The sequence below is a fragment of the Melanerpes formicivorus genome, unplaced genomic scaffold (assembly GCF_026170545.1).
Source record: "Melanerpes formicivorus ecotype bairdi unplaced genomic scaffold, bMelFor1.0.p_v2 SCAF_45, whole genome shotgun sequence".
In the NCBI taxonomy this organism is placed as follows: domain Eukaryota; kingdom Metazoa; phylum Chordata; class Aves; order Piciformes; family Picidae; genus Melanerpes; species Melanerpes formicivorus.
This window is the reverse complement of record NW_027142397.1, coordinates 549,240-566,802: the sequence shown is the minus strand read 5'-3', so window position 1 is coordinate 566,802 and position 17,563 is coordinate 549,240. Positions and strand designations below refer to the sequence as shown.

The window sequence follows — 17,563 nt, the reverse complement described above, 5'->3', positions numbered from 1 at the left end:
CATGCCGGGCCTTGTAGTCCTTCCCTTTTTCGCCCCCCCTTCTTTTTCTTTTCCCACCTCTCCACCCCCCCTTTCCTTCTTTTCTCCTCCCTGGTGATGCGCAAAAGGCTGCGCAGCCGTTGCGCGCTCCTTTTGAGGGGGGAGGCACCCCGGGGGTGGGGGGGGAACCACCTCTGGTGGTTCCCCCCCCGGGATGCCCTTCCCTCGCCCCCCTCCCCCCCCCCCCCCGGGTTGGTAGAACGTGGTCAAGCCTTTTTGAAATTAATTTTCCAGACCTGGAAACTTCCCTGCTGCTTGGGAACTCCCTGCTTCTGCTTCCTGCTCCCTGCTCCTGCTCCCTGCTCCTGCTCCTCCACCTTCCCTTGGCTGTGTCCCAGAAGGAGATGGCAAGAGGTGACCAAATTCCCTTGGGACAAGAAGAAGATGTCCCCTCCCTGCACACACACCTTGAGCACTCCATGATCTCCTCCTGGAGCATCTTCTCAGCATCTTCCTGCGAGTCCCTGCGAGTGTTGGTGGAGTTGGGTTGGAGACAATCTAATTAGAGCAGCTGATGCTGGAGATGTTTGTTGTGACACCGAGGCTCTGGGAGTGCCGAGGGAAGGGTTAAACCCGGGGGAATTGGGAATATTGCTTGGCAGCTAATGACACGTGAGTCATGGATGCAGTAACACCATGGGTGCAGGGAGAGACACAGCACCTGGCTGCCACAGCCTCGCCTGCCTGCTGCGGGCTGGGGTTGGGGGAGTGCTCCTGGAGCAACAGGCAACAAGGAGTAAATCTGTGCCCAGGAGCTAGGCTGGGCAGTGCCAGTTTTGCCACCAGACTGCCTGATGAGAGGCCCAGCTTGCTGCTGGCTGCTGGCTTGGTATTAGGGTTCGGTGCTCCAGAAGCCTCATGGAGTTTCTTGTGTACACTGTAAAGTTGGATGCTGTTTTCCAGCTGGGATCTACTGCACCCTAGAATCTACCAGCTCCATCCCTGGAGTCCTGTGCACCTCAGTGGGACAGATCAGGGACTGGGTGGACTCCACTTAACCTGGATAACCACAGCACCCCAGGATGGGTTGGGTTGGGAGGGACCCTAAAGCTCATCCAGTTCCAAGCCCCTGCCATGGGCAGGGACACCTCCACCAGCCCAGGTTGCTCAGAACCTCATCGAGCCTGGTCTGAAACCTTTCCAGGGATGAGCTGTCCACAGCTTCTCTGGGCAAACAGGGCTGGGGAGAGGTTTGCATGGCGGTGTGGAGAGGAGGCCTGGGCTGCAGCCTGGTCAGCAGAGGAATCTGCACACGCAGACAGGATCACTGCAGTCGCTGGTGGCTGAGTGAGCAACTTTGCAGCCTTCCTCATCCCCTCGCCCTGAATGTCAGCTTTGAATTTTCTTGCTATTTTTAGGGACAGCTGAAAAACAAACAACCCCCCCAAACAAACAAACAAAAACCCAAACCAACGACCCCCCCAGGGAGGATTCCTCCCTTCTCACCTTGCAGGGCTCAGCACCCTCTGAGCATTGCAGAGCTGAGCAGGGGACAGGAGCAGGGGGACATGGGACAGAGTTTTGCACAGGCAGGGAGAGGAGGAGTCATGCAACACCCACCCACCCCCCCCCCCCAAAAAAAAAACAACCCACCCCAAAGGCACCAAACACTGCAAGCAGAACGGGCTGGATGGTAAAAGATTTATTAATTTAATCCAAAGCATTAAAAGGTCCTGCATTAATCAAAGAGAAGCTTAAAACTGTCAAAGTCCTTTGTCAGGTCTGAAGAACATCCCTGGAGTTATCATAAAATATGGATCCCAGCCTGGCAGGGAGCCCTGGGCAGGGCTGGGAGAGAGGATGAGGATGAGGAGCAAAGAGAGACCCTTCCCAGCAGGATCCCTGCAGAGGAGCACCCACACCCCAGCCCTGCCAGGCTCCCATGGGTGCCCAGCACCCCTACCTTGAGGTTAACCCAGGTTTCCTCAGGTCTCCCCCTTCAGCTTAGGTTTGTGCCTTGTGGTTGTCCTCACGGCGTTTGGGGGGGAATATGGGGTTGGGATTGGGGTTCCCCCTCCTCGCCCCCCAGTTCAGAGAACTGCTGGTGGGCACTGGTGGCTCTCGGTCGTGGCAGGGGACACTGGGGCAAGGGAACTGTGCCCACACCGCCCGTGTCACAACTCTGCGAGTGCTCAGCTCATCGGCTTCTCTTTTTACCGGGGAATGCGGGTGGTGGGGGCAGGCCCCCATGGCCAGCCGGGTCAGCCGGGGCACCCTGTCCCCGCTGCCAGGCCAGTGCTGCGTCAGCAGCGCTGCCGTGGGCTTACGCTACCATCTAGTGGCTGCTTTGGCCTCGCCGGGGCCGCCGCTGTCCCCGCGGCTCACACCGCGTCCCTGCACGGTGCGGGCGGCTGCCCAGGGACCCCAACGCCCCCGGCCCCGCTCCCCAAACCTGCAGCGCGAAGGCCCCGCTCCCCATCACCCTCTGCAGGATAGGGCCGAGGGGGGACCCTTGAGGCCCCTTGGGGGGGTTTGTCGCTCAAACGCTCGGCTTATCGCGGCTGGGTGGTGGTGGCGATCGGTACCCCAAAAAGTCACCAGCTGCTTCGGGTGGGAGGGGGGTACGGCGGTAGTGGGGTGCCGTGAGGTGCTGCAGGGAGGAGCTGGGGTGCACGGACACAGGGATGGCGATGGGGACGGCAAAATGTGCTGCTTCACTGGGATGCAGGAGCTGCCTTTGTGGAGAGCATGGTCTCGAGACCCCGACTGGGTTGGGGGGACCCTGTGCCTCCGGTGTCTTCGGCGGACTGGGACCAGATTTTACCCCGACACCCCGAGTGCCGGTACTCCAGCTCCGTGTTGCGCCGGAGGAGCAGCAAAACCATCCCAGATTTTCCTCCTGTGGAACCACATCCGAGCAGCTCCTGCCCCGGGCAGAGGAAGGCTCCCGCGGTGCCTCCTCCCCTCCCGCCTGTGTCAGCCTTGTGACCTGAGCGTCCTCACGTCTCATTTCGCCCGGGAGGGCTCCGTCCCTAAATCCTGCTGCTCCCTGCTCGGTGCTGTGTCCGGTGTTTGGCTCTTCCCAAATATCGGTTGTTTTTCCATGGAAAAAAGTGCTCCCCGCCCCCCCCCCGACTGGTGGGCGACTGCAGACAAATCTCTCTGTGCCTCAGTTTCCCCTCTGGGGACACACTCCCTGCAGGCTTAGACCAGCAATCCCAAGCCTGGGCGAGCTTAAAGCCACATTTTTGGCCACCTTCCACTGTTGTCTGGCCACGGCCGCCCTGGGGACACAGCTCTGATCCACGACCCAGGAGCTCTGAAGGCTCTGCCAGTCCCTGCCGGGCTGGGGCCAGAGGGGACCCCCCCCAGCCCTGTTTTGGGTGGGGATGGTTATGGAGGTGACTCAGCCCCCAGAAGCAGCTCTGGGTGAAGGAAACCTCCCCAGGGAGGGTGGCAGTGCCATGGCTCCCTTGTGCCAGGGTCTGCAGCGCCAGCCATCTGCAGCGGTCTCACACCTGCGCCCACCGTGCGCTTGGCACCGGGTGGGCACACTCACTCCAGACTCCCTGCCTGCGACCTCCTGCCTGCATCAAGGTTGGCACAACATGGGTAGAGCAGCCAGTCGGAGCAGGACTGTGTGGGCTGGGCAGGGTTTGCAGGCAGGAGCAGGGATGGTGGGGCTGGGGACACGGTGGGACTGGGGGTCCTGGGGAGCATGGAGGAGACCTGATGCCACAGCCTGGCGCTGGATTCGGCCCTTGGCCGCAGGCAGGGTGAGGGCAGGGGAGGTGGCACTGAGCTTCAGAGGATGCTGCGTGCAGGGCTCGGCTCTGCAGCGCTGGCCACGATGCTGCGGGCACCAGGCAGCCAGGGGGAGAAAAAGGGCTAGAGCCCCCCCCCCCGCCCAGGGCTGGATGCTGAGCTTTGCCCCCAAGCCCAGCACCCGCGGCTCTGTTCCCTCCGAGCATCAACCCAAGCATTGAAGCAATACTCAGCCCTGCAGCACATTCTGGGGTGTGTGTGTGTGGGGGGGGAGTGTCCAGCCTCTGTCCGCAGCACTCCCAGCTGGGGACACCCCAGGGTGGACTCTGTCCTGGGCTGCGGGGAGCGGGGGGGCTCTGCAGAGGATGACCCTAGGAGTGGGCGGGTGGCTGTGCCCCCTCCAGCCCTCCCTTCCTGGTCGATGCAGCTCAGCATTAACATAAAATCGATGCCCCCTCCCCTGCCCAGCCGGCGGTCACCCCAGGGTGAAACCCTTTAACCCCTTCGCTCCTGGCTCGGGGCACCGATGGTGGGAGAGGAGGGAAGAGCAGAAGGATGGAGGTCGCGGGGGGGGGTGGGGGTGGTGTACCCCCCTTCAGCCCCTTCACACGAGTCCCTGCAAGCCTGGGCCCCATCCTCTGTCCCCAAGACCTCTCACACTCATGACAGCAAAAGAGCTGGGGTGGGATGCCCAGGCAGGGACTGCTGTAGCACAGCAGCATTCCAGTGCCAATTCCACCAAGGTCCTCAGGGCACCACCAGCACAAATCCTCTGCCTCAGCCCTGCCCACTCCTGCACCGGCACCACTGGGGACAGGGAGCCTGGGCTGGGGACGTGGGACGTGGCATTTCCAGTCAGGAGTCTGGGCAGGATCTGTCTCAGGCTGTGGGGAGGTGAAAGTAGAGCATCAGGAGGGTGGCAGGAGACGCCCACACTGCCAGCCTGCCCCTCCAGACCAGACCAGGCCCCACATTTGCATTGTTATTCCTCTTTCGAGTGACTTTTTTGCCCGGAAGGGGTTACCAGGCAGGCAGCTGGGCAGAGCCTGGGGCTGATCCTGCTCACTTCTGCAGGAGCAGGACTTCAGGCTGGCACAAGCACGGCCCAGCACACCAGGGCCCATCTCTGGCTGGAGGAGCTGCCTGTGGGCACAGCGAGGGTGATGCTGAGCCTTCCTCCCTGACAGCTGCTCCTCCTCTCACCCAGCTCCACCTCCCAGCCCTGTTCTTCCCTGGGTGTCCAACCCAGGCACGGGGTGGAGGCAATTCTCCAGTCCCAAAGCCATTGAGAAGGGTGACGGTGACACGGCGGTGCCCATGGGGTGCCCTGAGTCCCCTTGGCCCCGCATGCCCCCCTGCCCCTGGGTGCCCAGCCCCAAGCATGGGGCGGCTGGAGCCGGTGGCTGCAATCTGGCAGCAGAGCTTTGCCCGCTGCGCTCCGGTGCCAACCGCCTCCTCGCCTCGGCTGGCAGTGCCACGCAATCTGCTCTCCTAGCCTGCCCCCACCCCAGCGCCGGGCAGCATGCCACACTGCCCAGCCAAGCCTGGCCGGGGGCCTGGCCCTTCCCGGAGGGACTTTTCCCTGGCACTGGGGGAAAAATGAAGGCGGGGGGGTGGGGGTGGCCTCATCCAGCCCTGCTGCCCTGCGCTGTGCCCGCGGGGGGTCTGCAGCTCTGGGAGGAGCTGGGGTGAAGCAGGACTTCGGGAGGTGTCAAGTCCCTGAGCCCCCTGGCATGTCCCCAACCCACTGGCATTGGCCCTGTGTCCCCCTCCTCACCTGTCCAAGGCCTCCCCAACCCTCGCCTGAGCCCCCCACGCGTGGGGCCAGGGCCAGTTCCCCCTTCCCGCGGGCGCTGGGGAATTCATTAGCTGCCCACAGCTGGGCCCTGATGGGGAGGCAAAGCTGCGAGGAAAATTAACCCTTTCCTGCCCCCGCTCCAAGCACTGGACCCCCCCCAACCACACATTGCTGCCCCAGGCCGGGGACACCCCTCCCCCCTCGCTAATTAAACCCGGGCTGGTGCTTCATTAACACAGATGCCTGGGAGCAGCAAGAGAGGAGCCCCCCCCCCCCCCGCTCCGTGGGGATGCTGGGGGCAGGCGGGGGGGCGGGGGGGGCTTTTCTCCAGGTGTCTCCCCCAAGGCTGCCAATGTGTGTGCCCTGGGGCTGGAGAGGGGGCACCCAACCCTCAGCCCTTGGTTCAACCTTGGAGCTCCCCTGGGTGGGGACTGAAGCTTTGTCCCTCCCATTTCTCTCCCCCCGAGGGCAGGAGCAGCCTCCCCCCCCACTCGTTAGAAAGTTTTTATTTCTATTTACAGACTCGATTGAAAAAAAACAACAACAAATCCCCCCCCACCCCCCGAACTGCCCCCCAGCCCTGCCCCATGTGTGCAGGAGGACTCCTGGCCATGGGCAGCAGGGCTGGGGTCAAGCCTGGCACTGTAGACACCTCCCACCCCCCGAGAAAGGGGGTGCCCGGGGGGGGGCGCAGCTGGCCTCTAGAAGCCAGCTGGCAGGGTGGCACCCCCATGCCACCCCCCAGTGCCATCACATTCACATTGTGCCTCGAGTCCCGTCCCGTCCCGTCCCCCCCCCCCCCCCCATTAATGCTTGCCACAGGGCTCTGAGACAAGCTCTATCTGGGACCCCCCCCAAGTGTTGGGGGGTGACCCCATCCTGTACCCCCTCCTGTCCCACACAGGGCAGCAGGAAGCAGCCCTCGGGGCAGAGCTGCCCCCAAGCCTTCCCCCTCCCTGGCACCTCTTGTACTCCCCAGGACTCCTTGTCCCCCCCAGTCCAAGCAGAAGTTGATGGCTGTCAGGATTTGGCCCTACTGTAAGGAGAGGAAATAAAAGGGGGGGGGGGGGGGAGAAGGAGGAAAGAGGGGGGAACAAGGACCCCCCCCCAGCTACAGGGACCCTTGGGGTGGGGTGGTTGGGGGGGAGGGAATCTTATAAATTAGAGATATAAAAGTATTTGGGTTGGCATGGGGAGCCCCCCCTGCCCACCCCAAGCCTTCTGCTGCTGTGGGGTGTCTGGGGGGTCCCCCCCTCCTCCCCCCAGCCAAAAGCACTTCCCCAGCTCAAAGCTGGGGGTGAAGGCAACGAGAGAGCGGCTGGGGGGGCACAGCTTTGCCCCTCTCTGAGTCCAAACCCTTCAAGCACCCCCTGACAGGCCCCCGGGGGGGCACAGTCACAGGGCCACCATCACCCCCCCTGCTCAAAGGCCTCCCCAGGCGCTGGCAGGGGGTCACTGGTGGTCCCCGGGCTGGTACTGGGGCTCGGTGGCAGTGAAGTAGTCCTCGAGGAAGGCCTGGAGGTACTCGAAGGTTGGTCGCTCCTCGGGCTCCCGGCGCCAGCACTGCACCATGCCCTCGTGCAGCGAGGGTGGGCACCCCCCCGGGCACGGCATGCGGTACCCACGCTCCACCTGCTCCAGCACCTCCCTGTTGTTCATCCCTGCGGGGGATCAGCACCCGGCGCCCCGGCTCAGCACCCAGCGGGGATCAGCACCCAGCGCCCCGGATCAGCACCCAGCGGGGACCAGCACCCGGCGCCCCGGCTCAGCACCCAGCGCCCCGGCTCAGCACCCAGCGCCCCGGATCAGCACCCAGCGCCCCGGATCAGCACCCGGCGCCCCGGCTCAGCACCCAGCGCCCCGGCTCAGCACCCAGCGCCCCGGATCAGCACCCAGCGGGGATCAGCACCCGGCGCCCCGGCTCAGCACCCGGCGCCCCGGCTCAGCACCCAGCGCCCCGGATCAGCACCCGGCGCCCCCTGGCTCAGCACCCGGCGCCCCCTGGCTCAGCTAGGAAAACTGAGGCACAGGGCAAGCCTGTCCCCGAGGTAGCAGCCCAGTGCCCAGCCCAAGGGTGCCCAGCCTACCTGGGTATGGGACCCGGCCTTTGGTCACCAGCTCGGTCAGGAGGATGCCAAAGGACCAAACGTCTGACTTGATGGTGAACCTCCCGAACAGGGCAGCCTCCGGCGCCGTCCACTTGATGGGGAACTTGGCACCTGCCGGGGAGGCCGTGGCCAGGGCACCCCATGGTACCTGTGCCCGAGGTGCCCCACACCTGGGGCACCCAGCACCCAAGATACTCCCCATCTAGAGCATCCAGTGCCTGAGGCATCCTGCACTGGGGACACCCTGCATTTGGGGCACCCATCAGCATCTGGGGCACCTATCCCCTGGGGGACACAGCGGCCGGGGCACCCAGCAGCCAGGGCACACATCCCCTGGGGGATCATTCCAGGGTACCCATCCCCTGGCACACCATCACCTGAGGTGCCCATCCCCTGGAGCATCCATCCCGTGGGACCCCCAGCCCTGGGGGTGAGCACAGCCAGGCACAGGGCGGCGCGCAGGGTGGAGGGGTGGCGGTGCCCGGGGCAGGGTGGCACGGGGCAGGGTGGCACGGGGGGCTCACCCTGGCGCGCTGTGTACTCGTTGTCCTCGATGAGGCGGGCGAGGCCGAAGTCAGCGATCTTGCAGACCAGGCTGTCCCCCACCAGGATGTTGGCGGCGCGCAGGTCCCGGTGGATGTAGTTCATGCGCTCGATGTAGGCCATGCCCGCCGCCACCTGGGCACGGGGAGGAGGCAGTGAGGACCCCTCCAGGTGCGCCCCTGCCCTGTGCCAGCCTCCCCAGTACCTGGGCAGCCATGTCCACCAGCTGGGGCAGCTTCAGGTAGCGCCCATCCCCGTCCTTCAGGAAATCCAGCAAGCTGCCTGCGGGCAGAGGGTGCCAGTCAGTGTGCCTGAGAGCCAGTCGTGCCCACCCAAAGGTGCCAGTCAGTGTGCCTGAGAGCCAGTCGTGCCCACCCAAAGGTGCCAGTCAGTGTGCCTGAGAGCCAGTTGTGCCCACCCAAAGGTGCCAGTCAGTGTGCCTGAGAGCCAGTCATGCCCACCCAAAGGTGCCCTCCTCTGCAAGCCCTCAACCTTAAGACCAGCTCCCTGCCCACTCCAGCTATGCCCACCCACGGGTGCCCTCCTCTGGTAGGCTCCAGTGCTGGGCCCAGCTCCCTGCCCGCCCCTGGGTGCCCAGCGGAGGGTGAGGCTGTCAGAAGGCCGTGGTGCCCGGGCAGTGCCGCTGCTGACCCTGGCTCATGAACTCAGTGACGATGTAGATGGGCTCCTCGGACACCACGGCGTAGAGCTGCACCAGCTTGTCGTGCCGCAGCCGCTTCATGATCTGAGCCTCCTCCAGGAAGGCCTCCGGGGACATCGTGCCCGGCTTCAGCGTCTTCACTGCCACCTTCGTGGTGCCATTCCATGTCCCTGGGGTGGGCACAGGATGTCACCAAGAACTCCACAGGACAGCCAGCCCTGGCAGGGCCGGAGTGGAAGGGTGTGTGGGTGCATGCCTGGGTGGGTGGATGGGTGGGTGAGTGGGTGGGTGGGTAGGTGGGTGGGTGGGTTGATGGGTGGATGGGTGGGTGGATGGGTGGGTAGGTAGAGGAGCAAGGAAGTCAGGGCAGGGCAAGGAAGTGCCATGAAACCACCACACCCCACCCAGGACAAGGAGTCCCTCTCACCCCACAGCAGGGGCACAAGGTCCCCATGAGCTCATCTCATGGCCATGGTGGTCATAGGTTGAAGGTTGGACACAGTGGTCTCAGAGGTCTCTTCCAACCCAAATAACTCTGTCCCTCTGTGACTCTGTGCTCTGCCCCCCACGCCCCCAGCCCCGCAGGCTGCAGCAGCCTTACCCAGCCACACGTGTCCGAAGCTTCCCATGCCGAGCTTCCTGTGCAGGCTGAGGGACTCCCGCGCCACCTCCCAGGCATCCTTGGCCAGGCCCAGGGTCGGGGGCTTCATGGCAGGGCAGGGGTGGGTGAGCAGGGAGCACAAACCATCATTGTACTCTGCAGGGGCAGGGAGGGGGCGGGCGGGCGTGGGATGAATGCAGCATGCAGATGCCAAGCGGGGGGAGCACAGGGCACTAGAGGAAGAGGATGGTGAGGAGGGAACCCCCTGGCCTGGCGTTGGCTCCTGCTTTGTGTCTGAGGTGCACAGGGTGGAGCTTTTTGTGGGCATGAGGCACCTTGGGGTACCTGTTGTGAGCCCAGAGCAGGACATTGGCTTGGCAGGGACAATTTCTTCACTGAATGTGTGGTCAGGCTGGCACAGGGAGGGGGTGGAGTCCTCATCCCTGGAGGTGCTCAGGCACCCTGTGGCCTTGGCAGCGGGGGCCATGGTGGTCTTCGGTGGACTCAGTGATCTGAGATCCTTTCCAGCCAACACTATTCCATGACTGTTTCTCCATGTCAGCAAACTGGGGTCGCTCAGCTCTTCCCCGGGAGGGTACCAGGCCTGGGGGGTGCCCCTTCTGTCCCCCTTCCCCTCGCCCCGGTTCGCCCACCAGGCCCTACCCATCCACACTTCCCCGAACTGCCCATTGCCCAGCTTCTGGAGCAGCTGCAGGGACTCCCGGGGGATCTCCCACACGTCCTTGGTCTTGACTGAGAGGTCTGCCAGCTTGGGCGTCCCTTTGTGGCACGGCACGGCCAGGCGGCAGCACAGCCCTGCTGCCCGCTCTGTGGCACCGGGGGGGGCATCAGCTTGGGCAGGGACACCGCCGCCGCCAGCCCTCCGTCCCCGCCCAGCACCCTGCCCACCACCAAGGCTTCTGCGGGGTCCAGTCACCCCTGACACACCCACACAGGAATGGGGTGCACCCCCTCCACCTTCACCAGGGATGGCCCCGCACCCCCTCAGGCTGGGCCAGATGCCTCAGTGCCCCCCAGGCTGTGCCCAGGGAGCAGCCGATGCCCACCAAGGCCCAGTGGCTTTACCCTCTGCGCAGAGGCCAGGTGGTCCCTGCACCGATGGCACAGAAGAGGAGGGACCCCGGGGAGGTCCCCTAAAGCCACCACCAGCACAGCCCTCTCCTTCTCCGCTTATGCCCAGGGAGCCCAGCCAGAGGGTCTCCTGGGCTCTGCCCACCCCGCCCCATTGCCCCTCTTCCCCCAGCCCACGGCACCTATGTAGTGCTGCACCAGCTGCTGGACGCTGTCGAACTGTGCCCGGGTGGTGATGTAGTAGCCGCCGCTGTCCAGCTTCCGCACCTTGTAGTGCTTCACGTGGTCCCCCTTGGCCTCGTCCCAGTCCCGGATGGACAGGGAGTAGGCACCTGGGTGGGCACATGGGTCAGGATGGGTCGGGGGTGATGTGGGGTGCAGCCCCCAGTGCCCCCTTCCCCGTGCCCATACCTTTGGTGGTCTCACTCTCCCGGATGAGGAAGGTGCCCCTGCAGTTGCCGTGGCACAGGAGCTGCCTCTCAGCGTCCTTGCGCCCAATCTTCCCAAAGTACCACCTGCGGGGGGCTGGGCTCAGCGCGGGGCTGGCACGGCTGAGGCAAGGGCACCCACGGGAACCCTGTGCCGTCGCCCTGTGCCAGCACCACGGCACCGCCAGGGCTCGCCAGGGGGCAATGCAGACAGGGTCAGGGTCCCCCTCACCCCTGCCCCCCCCACTCACTCCTCTGCCTGGATAGAGTCCACGGGGGCCACGTAGTTGCTGGGGATGTAGCCTGTGGTGCCCGAGCTCAGCGACCTGGCCTCCCACCAGTCACCCTCCCTGGGCAAAGAGGGGCAGGGAGTGAGGAGAAGGGACAGACAGACAGACAGACCTGGCTGCCCTGTGTCTTCCCCCCTCACAGCCCCCCCAGACTCTGATCACCCCCACCACGGTGGGCAAGCCAAGCTCATGACACGCAGCTATGGGTGCCCAGCCTGGGTGCCTTGGGGGGTACCCGTGGTACAGAGACACCTCCCCAGGGGGGCTCGCGGGGGGCAGGGGTCGGGGGGGCTCACGTGTTGTTGATGATGTGGAACTTCTCCCCCTTCTGGAAGGTCAAATCGTCCTCTGTCCTGGCCTCATAGTCATACAGGGCGATGAAAAGCGTCACCCCCCCGCCTGTGACACACAGAGGGGACTGCAGTGAGCCCTTGGGTCCCTCACACACCCCAGGACCCCCCAGCACCCCAACCCTGCTGACCCGTGATGCCCCCAGTCCGCATCTGCAGGGTGTTGGTGCTGACCCCCCCCCGGCCCCGCGAGGGCTGGAGCCGAGGGCAGTGCCGCAGGGCCGTGGAAGTTGTTGAAGTCTGGGATGCAGGTGAAGATGGTGCCCGTCTGCGTGGGGTCGGGGTCGTACTGGGAGGAGGGGGGCTGGGGGGGGCCCGCCTCACCCCCCCTCTGCCCCTTTCTCGACATCTTCTCTTTGCAGGGCACGCAGCCCATCCTGGGCACCACCTGCGGGACAGAGGCAGCGTGAGCCCCGCACACACCTTGTGCCCGCTTGCTCCCTGCTACAGGCACCGGGGGACATGCAGGAACCCCTCTGCCCACCCATCCCAGCTCCCCCCCCCCCCCCCCCCCCGGCACAGTAAGCTGTGTGTCAGGGTTGTGACACCAAGGTCCCAATGGGCACTGTGCCCTGCTGGGACCAGGCTGTGAGGAGGGCAGCACTGCCCAGGGGACCCTGTGTCCTCCCCACGCTCCCAACCATGGTGTCCCACTCACTGCAATGGCCCTTGGGTCACTTCAGCTGCTCCATGTCACCTCGGGGAGGAGAAGAGGCACCTGTGGGCATCAGGGAGGGCATCAGGGAGAGGGCAAGTGCACTGTGGCACCCCTGCCATGAGCTGAAACCGATCTGCATGGCTGAAACATCCCTCCAAGAGCTGAACCATCCCTCCAATACCTGCAGCACCTCTGCAGCCCAGCTCCTCTGCAGGAGCTCACCTACCCCCGCCCCCTGCATGGGCTGAAACCACATCCATGAGAGGGTTTTCTTGCACCATGTCCCCCCGAAACCGATCAGCTCGCTCCGAGGGGAGCTGTGTCTCTCAGCTGCCCCACCGCAGGAGGCGCCAGGCTGGGTGGAAAGGAGCCCTCAGGGGAGCTGCTGCCCCGGGCCAGGACGGTGCTGCTCCCTCCGCCGCCGTCGTGGCTGCGGTTTTCCGGCCAGTAGCGGGGGGGGGGGGGAGGGGAGATTGAATCTCTCCTGCAAGGAGACTTTTCTGTCCCCAGCCCTGTCACCTCCGCTGGGTTCTGGCCATCCAGCCGCACCACTTTGTCCAGTTCGGACTGGGCAGAGCTTTGCGGCGAAGAACTCCGCGGCCATAGGGCAGCGCTCGCCCGCTCGCAGCAGGACCCTGCGCTGCGCAGAGCCGCCGGGGCCGCAGGGTTTGGGGCGGGTGAGACTTTCCAGTCGGGTTCCCCCCGCTCTGATTCTCTTTCCTCTCTCTTGGTGGGAGGTGGGAAGGGTCCAGCTCTGCCCCTTCCACCTTTGCTTTCGATACCGGCAGTGTGGCAAGGCCGCGGCCATCGCAGTCTGAGAGGGCGCCCTGGGGGCTGTGGGGTTGCTGACCAAGGGCCTGTCTCGGCTGGGGAACGTCCCCAGCTCGCAGAACCCTGCCTCTCTGGGTGGGAACCTCCTGTCCTGCTGCTGGAATCGTGCTCAGGATCTTCCCACTTCTTGAATTTCCAGTGCCCAGCACAGGGGGCACAATCCCTGCCCTGGTGCTGCTGTCAGACTACTGCAGACACAAGCCAGGATGCGGCACTGTGGGGTTTAGCTGCTCATGCCATGCCCAGCACCTCAGCAGCATGGCACCCGTGCTTCGCCTTCTCTGGGCACCCTCAAGACTCCTGAGCTGGTCCCTGCCACCTCCCAGTTGGGCAGAGTGGCACAAAACCTGTCCCCTTGTGTGTCTGGTGGCCACACGCTGGTGCCTGGCCCCAGCCCTCCCCAGAAGGAGCTGCTTGGAGCCCAGGAGCAGATGGCAGCCGAGCCCTGCCCACACCAGCTCCACCAGCACAGGGCACAGCCAAGCTGCCAGCTCCCACTTCGTGCTGAGACCTGGCCAACTCCTCACCCCCACCACTGCCCCCACCCCGCCAGGCATGGCTGGGGGCCGGCAGCCACATCCCAGCTGCCATCCATCTGCTCCTGCCCTCCAGGGTGTGGGGCAACTTCATCCCCACCACCAGCTCTGTGCTGGGCATAACGTCCCAGTGCACACCAGTGTCACCCTGCCTGTCACCCTCAGTGCCCAGGGGATGGTGCCCAGCCCCTGATTCATTCCCCTATGGGGAACAGTGGGGTGGAGGGGTCACACTGGGGGGGGGGAAGGCATCTGCACGGAGAGATCCTGGGGCTGCTGGGGGGCACAGATTGCCAGGGGCACAGACAAGGTGGCATTTGCCAAGAGAGTCCCCAGCAGCTGCCAGAGGAACCAGAACTGCATCTACACAAGGGGAGGAGGAAGCAACAGGAGCAGGCATGGGGGAGGAGGAGGAGGAAGAGGATGGTGCTAGAGCCACCAAGGGGAACCTCAGTGCTGGGAGGATCCAGACCCAGTGGCAGCTGCAGGAGCCAGGCAGGAACCTGGGCAGTGGCTGCAGCCCTCTGGGCACTCTGGTTACAGCCCTGTCCTCTGCGTGTGGCCCTGTGCCTCAGGAGCTGTCACCACTCTGCCACAGCCCCCCCAGGGAAGGAGGAACTGAGGCCTCGGCACAGCCCAGCCCAGCCAGGAGCCTGCCCGGGGCCCTCCAGCCTCCCTGGCCCCAGGAGAAACTGAGGCACGAAGCTGCTGCAGGGCAGGAGGGGAAGTGGCTGTTTAGGACACACAGCCCTGAGCTGTGTCCCCGTCCTGTGCCCAGGACACCCTGAGGCTTGGGGCGGAGACAGGAGGGCACATCTTGCCCCTCCACCACCCACTCCTCAGCCTGCTCCTACCCTGCTGTCCCCAGCCCTGGTACCTAGAGCCAGGGCCCTGGGCTAGAAGCCTGCCCAGGCTCCAGACCCCTGCGGCTCCCCGGGGCAGAGCAGGAAGGACTCACTCGCCACCCCCCAAGAAACCAACTGCCCCCACAAGCCCAATCACCAGCGGCCAACCCCACGGCAGAGGGTGACCCATGAGAGGGGGTGTCCCCTTGTCCCCCACCCTGGAGGAGCTGCCCGGAGCAGAGGGAGCCCACCCCCGCCGTGCGGCAGCCCGGGCCGGGAAGCAGGATTTCCGCTGGAAGTGGAGCAATTCCCGGATCCGAGGGGCTGCAGGGGCGGGGAAGGGGGGTGGGGGGAGGCGGGGGGGCGGCCGCACAATGTCCCGGGAGCAGCGGCGCGGGCAGGGAATTGTGCAGGGCAGGAAGCGGCGAGTTCCTGTCCCTCCTTGGGACACACCAAGGACTGGGGACGAGGGAGAGCTGTAGGGATTAGGGGGAGCCCCACCTCCAGCCATGGCCTGAGCCCCCCCCAGCTGCCCCCCACCCCAGCCTGGGGAAAGTGCAGCCCCCAGCATTCCCCCTAGGACAGCTCTCTGGGCTGGCATGGCCTGGGCACTTGAGGGGAGGGGGGGAGTAGAGGTGACCCCCGTGCCGCTCCCACCCGGGGTGCTGTGACCTGCCCACTCCCAGCGTGGGACTAAAGCACCGTTTGTCTGACAGACCCCCCCCGCTGAGCTGCCGTAGCAGGCTAGTGCTGGGGGGGGGCAATCTGGAGCCCCCCAGCCCTCCCCACGCCGTGACACCCCAAGTGTGCGGCCCCTCTGCTGCCCCCCAGCACAGGGAGGATGGGGGGGGTCCTGTTCCCTCCCCACTCCCTCCCCAGCCCCAGATTCATTGCAGAGGCTCCAGGTGGGACCAACGCAGTCCCCCAGCAGCTTCCCAGCACAGGCACGGAGCCCTCCCTCCCCACAGCTCAGTGCCCCGACCCAAAGCCACTCCACACATGGCTGGGGGGCAAACAGCATTCAGCACCCCTCAAAAACACATAGCAAAGAGATTGAGAGACCCCCTCCCCAAACTGCAGAGGGTAGAGCCCACCCCCCACATCCCAGTGCATCCCACTGCATCCCTCCTACCGTCAGCCCTCTGGCTCCGGCTGGCATGGACCCCAGTCCCACGCTGCCCATGCAGCTCCCGGCTGGGACCAGGGGCTCGGTGTAACCGCAGCACCCAGCGCTGGGGGCCGAGGTGAGGAGGAGGAGGGCGGCAGGGCAGGGCAGCGCAGGGCAGGGCAGCGCAGCGCAGGGCAGCGCAGGGCAGCGCAGCGCAGGGCAGCGCGGGGACCGCGGCCGTGGCTGTGCCGCTCCGGCTCCTCCGGCAGCTTTCGCAAAGCCAGCAGAGAGCTTCCCCTCCCCGCGGCCCCCCCTTCCTCCCAGCGCTCCCAGCAATGGGGCATTGTACCAGCCGGCCGCCGCCGGGCACCGCTCCGCCGGGCACATCGCCTGCCCAGGGAGGTGGCATGGGGGACGAGATGGAATCGAGGGGTCCCATCACACGTTCGTGGAGCTGGCATGGATTGGGCACAAGACTGCACTGAGGGCTCCCATCACACACTTGTGGAGGTGGCATGGAGGGGGCAGGCCTCACCACCTGGCCATGGGGGTGGTACAGGAGGGGCAAGATGGTACTGAGAGGTTCCATCACTTACCTGGGGCAGATGGCATGTGGGGGCACCGCATGGCATCAAGGGGTCCCACCAGCTGCCTGTGGAGGTGTTATGGGCAGGGGACAAGTCTCACCACCTGCCCATGGAGGTGGCACCGCAGGGGGACAGCAGTAAGGTGACCCTCTGAGAGCAAAGCACAAGCAGCAGCCTGCCTGAGCCCCCCCTGCCAGCACCTTACCGGGGCGAAGCCCCCTCCCCAGCTGAGAACACACCCCCCCCAGCTGCCCCCACAATCAATCCTGCACAGCCCCCAGCCCCCAGCCGCCCTCTCGCCGTGCCAGCGGTGCCAGCGGTGCCAGCGGTGCCAGCGAGGGGCTGGGGGCGTTTTAGTGTCTGTGTCCCCACCACAGCTTCCGGCACAAGGCTGTGCTCCGGGGGGGCGAGGGGGGACAGGGCAGGTGGGGCCAGCAGCTGGCTGGATCCCAGCTTGGCCTCCCAGTCTCCCCACAGAGCCAGGCTGGATTTGTGCTGCAGGATGGGGGGCAGGGGTCCTTCCTCATCTACCTGGAGCCTTCCTCCTCCTCATCTGTGGTTACCCTCACAGGCTGACCTCTTTCCTGTTACAGTGAGTGTGGCCTCAGTGCTTCCTGTTCTCACAGGGGCTCAGGGCTGCTGGGGGTGCTGTGTCCCTGCAGGGATGGGGGATGTGCCCCCCAGAGTGATGCCACACTCCCCTTATCACCCCCAGCTCACCCTGGGATCACAGCCCACTTTGAATCCCAGCTGTGGGGGCTTGGGGGCAGCTCTCTGGGACTTGCTGGGTGAGGGGTGTCAGACCCTGCTGGGGATGGAGCCAGCCCTGCCAGTGTCCCTGGGCGGGGACAGGGCAGAGGAGGGCCATGGGACACAGGAAATGGGGGGGCTCAGCCCACTGGGGCGCCCACATTTCCCTGTGCCCCACAGCCAGCTCAGCCCTTCAAGCCCCCTCAGCAAAGGGTTCCCAGTGCTCCCAGTCCCAGGGCCTGGCACTTTAATGGTGAGCTGCTCACAGCCCTGACTCTGCTGTGGGCACTGCTCCTGCTGCCCACCCTGGCATCAGGGCTCCCCGGCCCTGGGAGTGGATGCACAGCCCCGGGCACCCCATTGCCCTGGCAGGCTGGGGGCTGCCCCGTGGATCCACCCAGCCTGCACCCTCCCACCACGCTTCTCACAGCTCCTCGGGACCCACCCTGCACCTCCCACCGCCCTGCAGCACCCAGCGTTGCTCCATCTTCCTCCCCGGGCACCCTGCCGAGGCTGAGCACCCCGGGGTGCTTGTCCCGACTCCCCCACCCCCCGCCAGGCACCACCCGGTTCCTCCCCTCCTCTGGGGAGGGCTCCGACTTCTGCATTGGCTGCAGCTGGTTTGGCTGCCGC

The 17,563-nt window shown here is 65.3% G+C and overlaps 1 protein-coding gene across 1 annotated transcript; it reads right to left on the bottom strand.

Annotated features, from left to right (window-relative positions):
• Positions 1-6,109: 6,109 nt before the first annotated feature.
• Positions 6,110-15,851, bottom strand: FGR (FGR proto-oncogene, Src family tyrosine kinase). Its single transcript, XM_068159050.1, is given in 14 exon segments — positions 6,110-7,203; positions 7,630-7,761; positions 8,175-8,328; positions 8,399-8,475; positions 8,845-9,024; positions 10,119-10,283; positions 10,730-10,879; positions 10,959-11,062; positions 11,227-11,325; positions 11,562-11,664; positions 11,747-11,795; positions 11,797-12,003; positions 12,274-12,333; positions 15,618-15,851. Coding segments are annotated over 12 exon segments (1,617 nt in total). The 5' UTR covers positions 11,992-12,003; positions 12,274-12,333; positions 15,618-15,851; the 3' UTR covers positions 6,110-6,994.
• Positions 15,852-17,563: the final 1,712 nt, after the last annotated feature.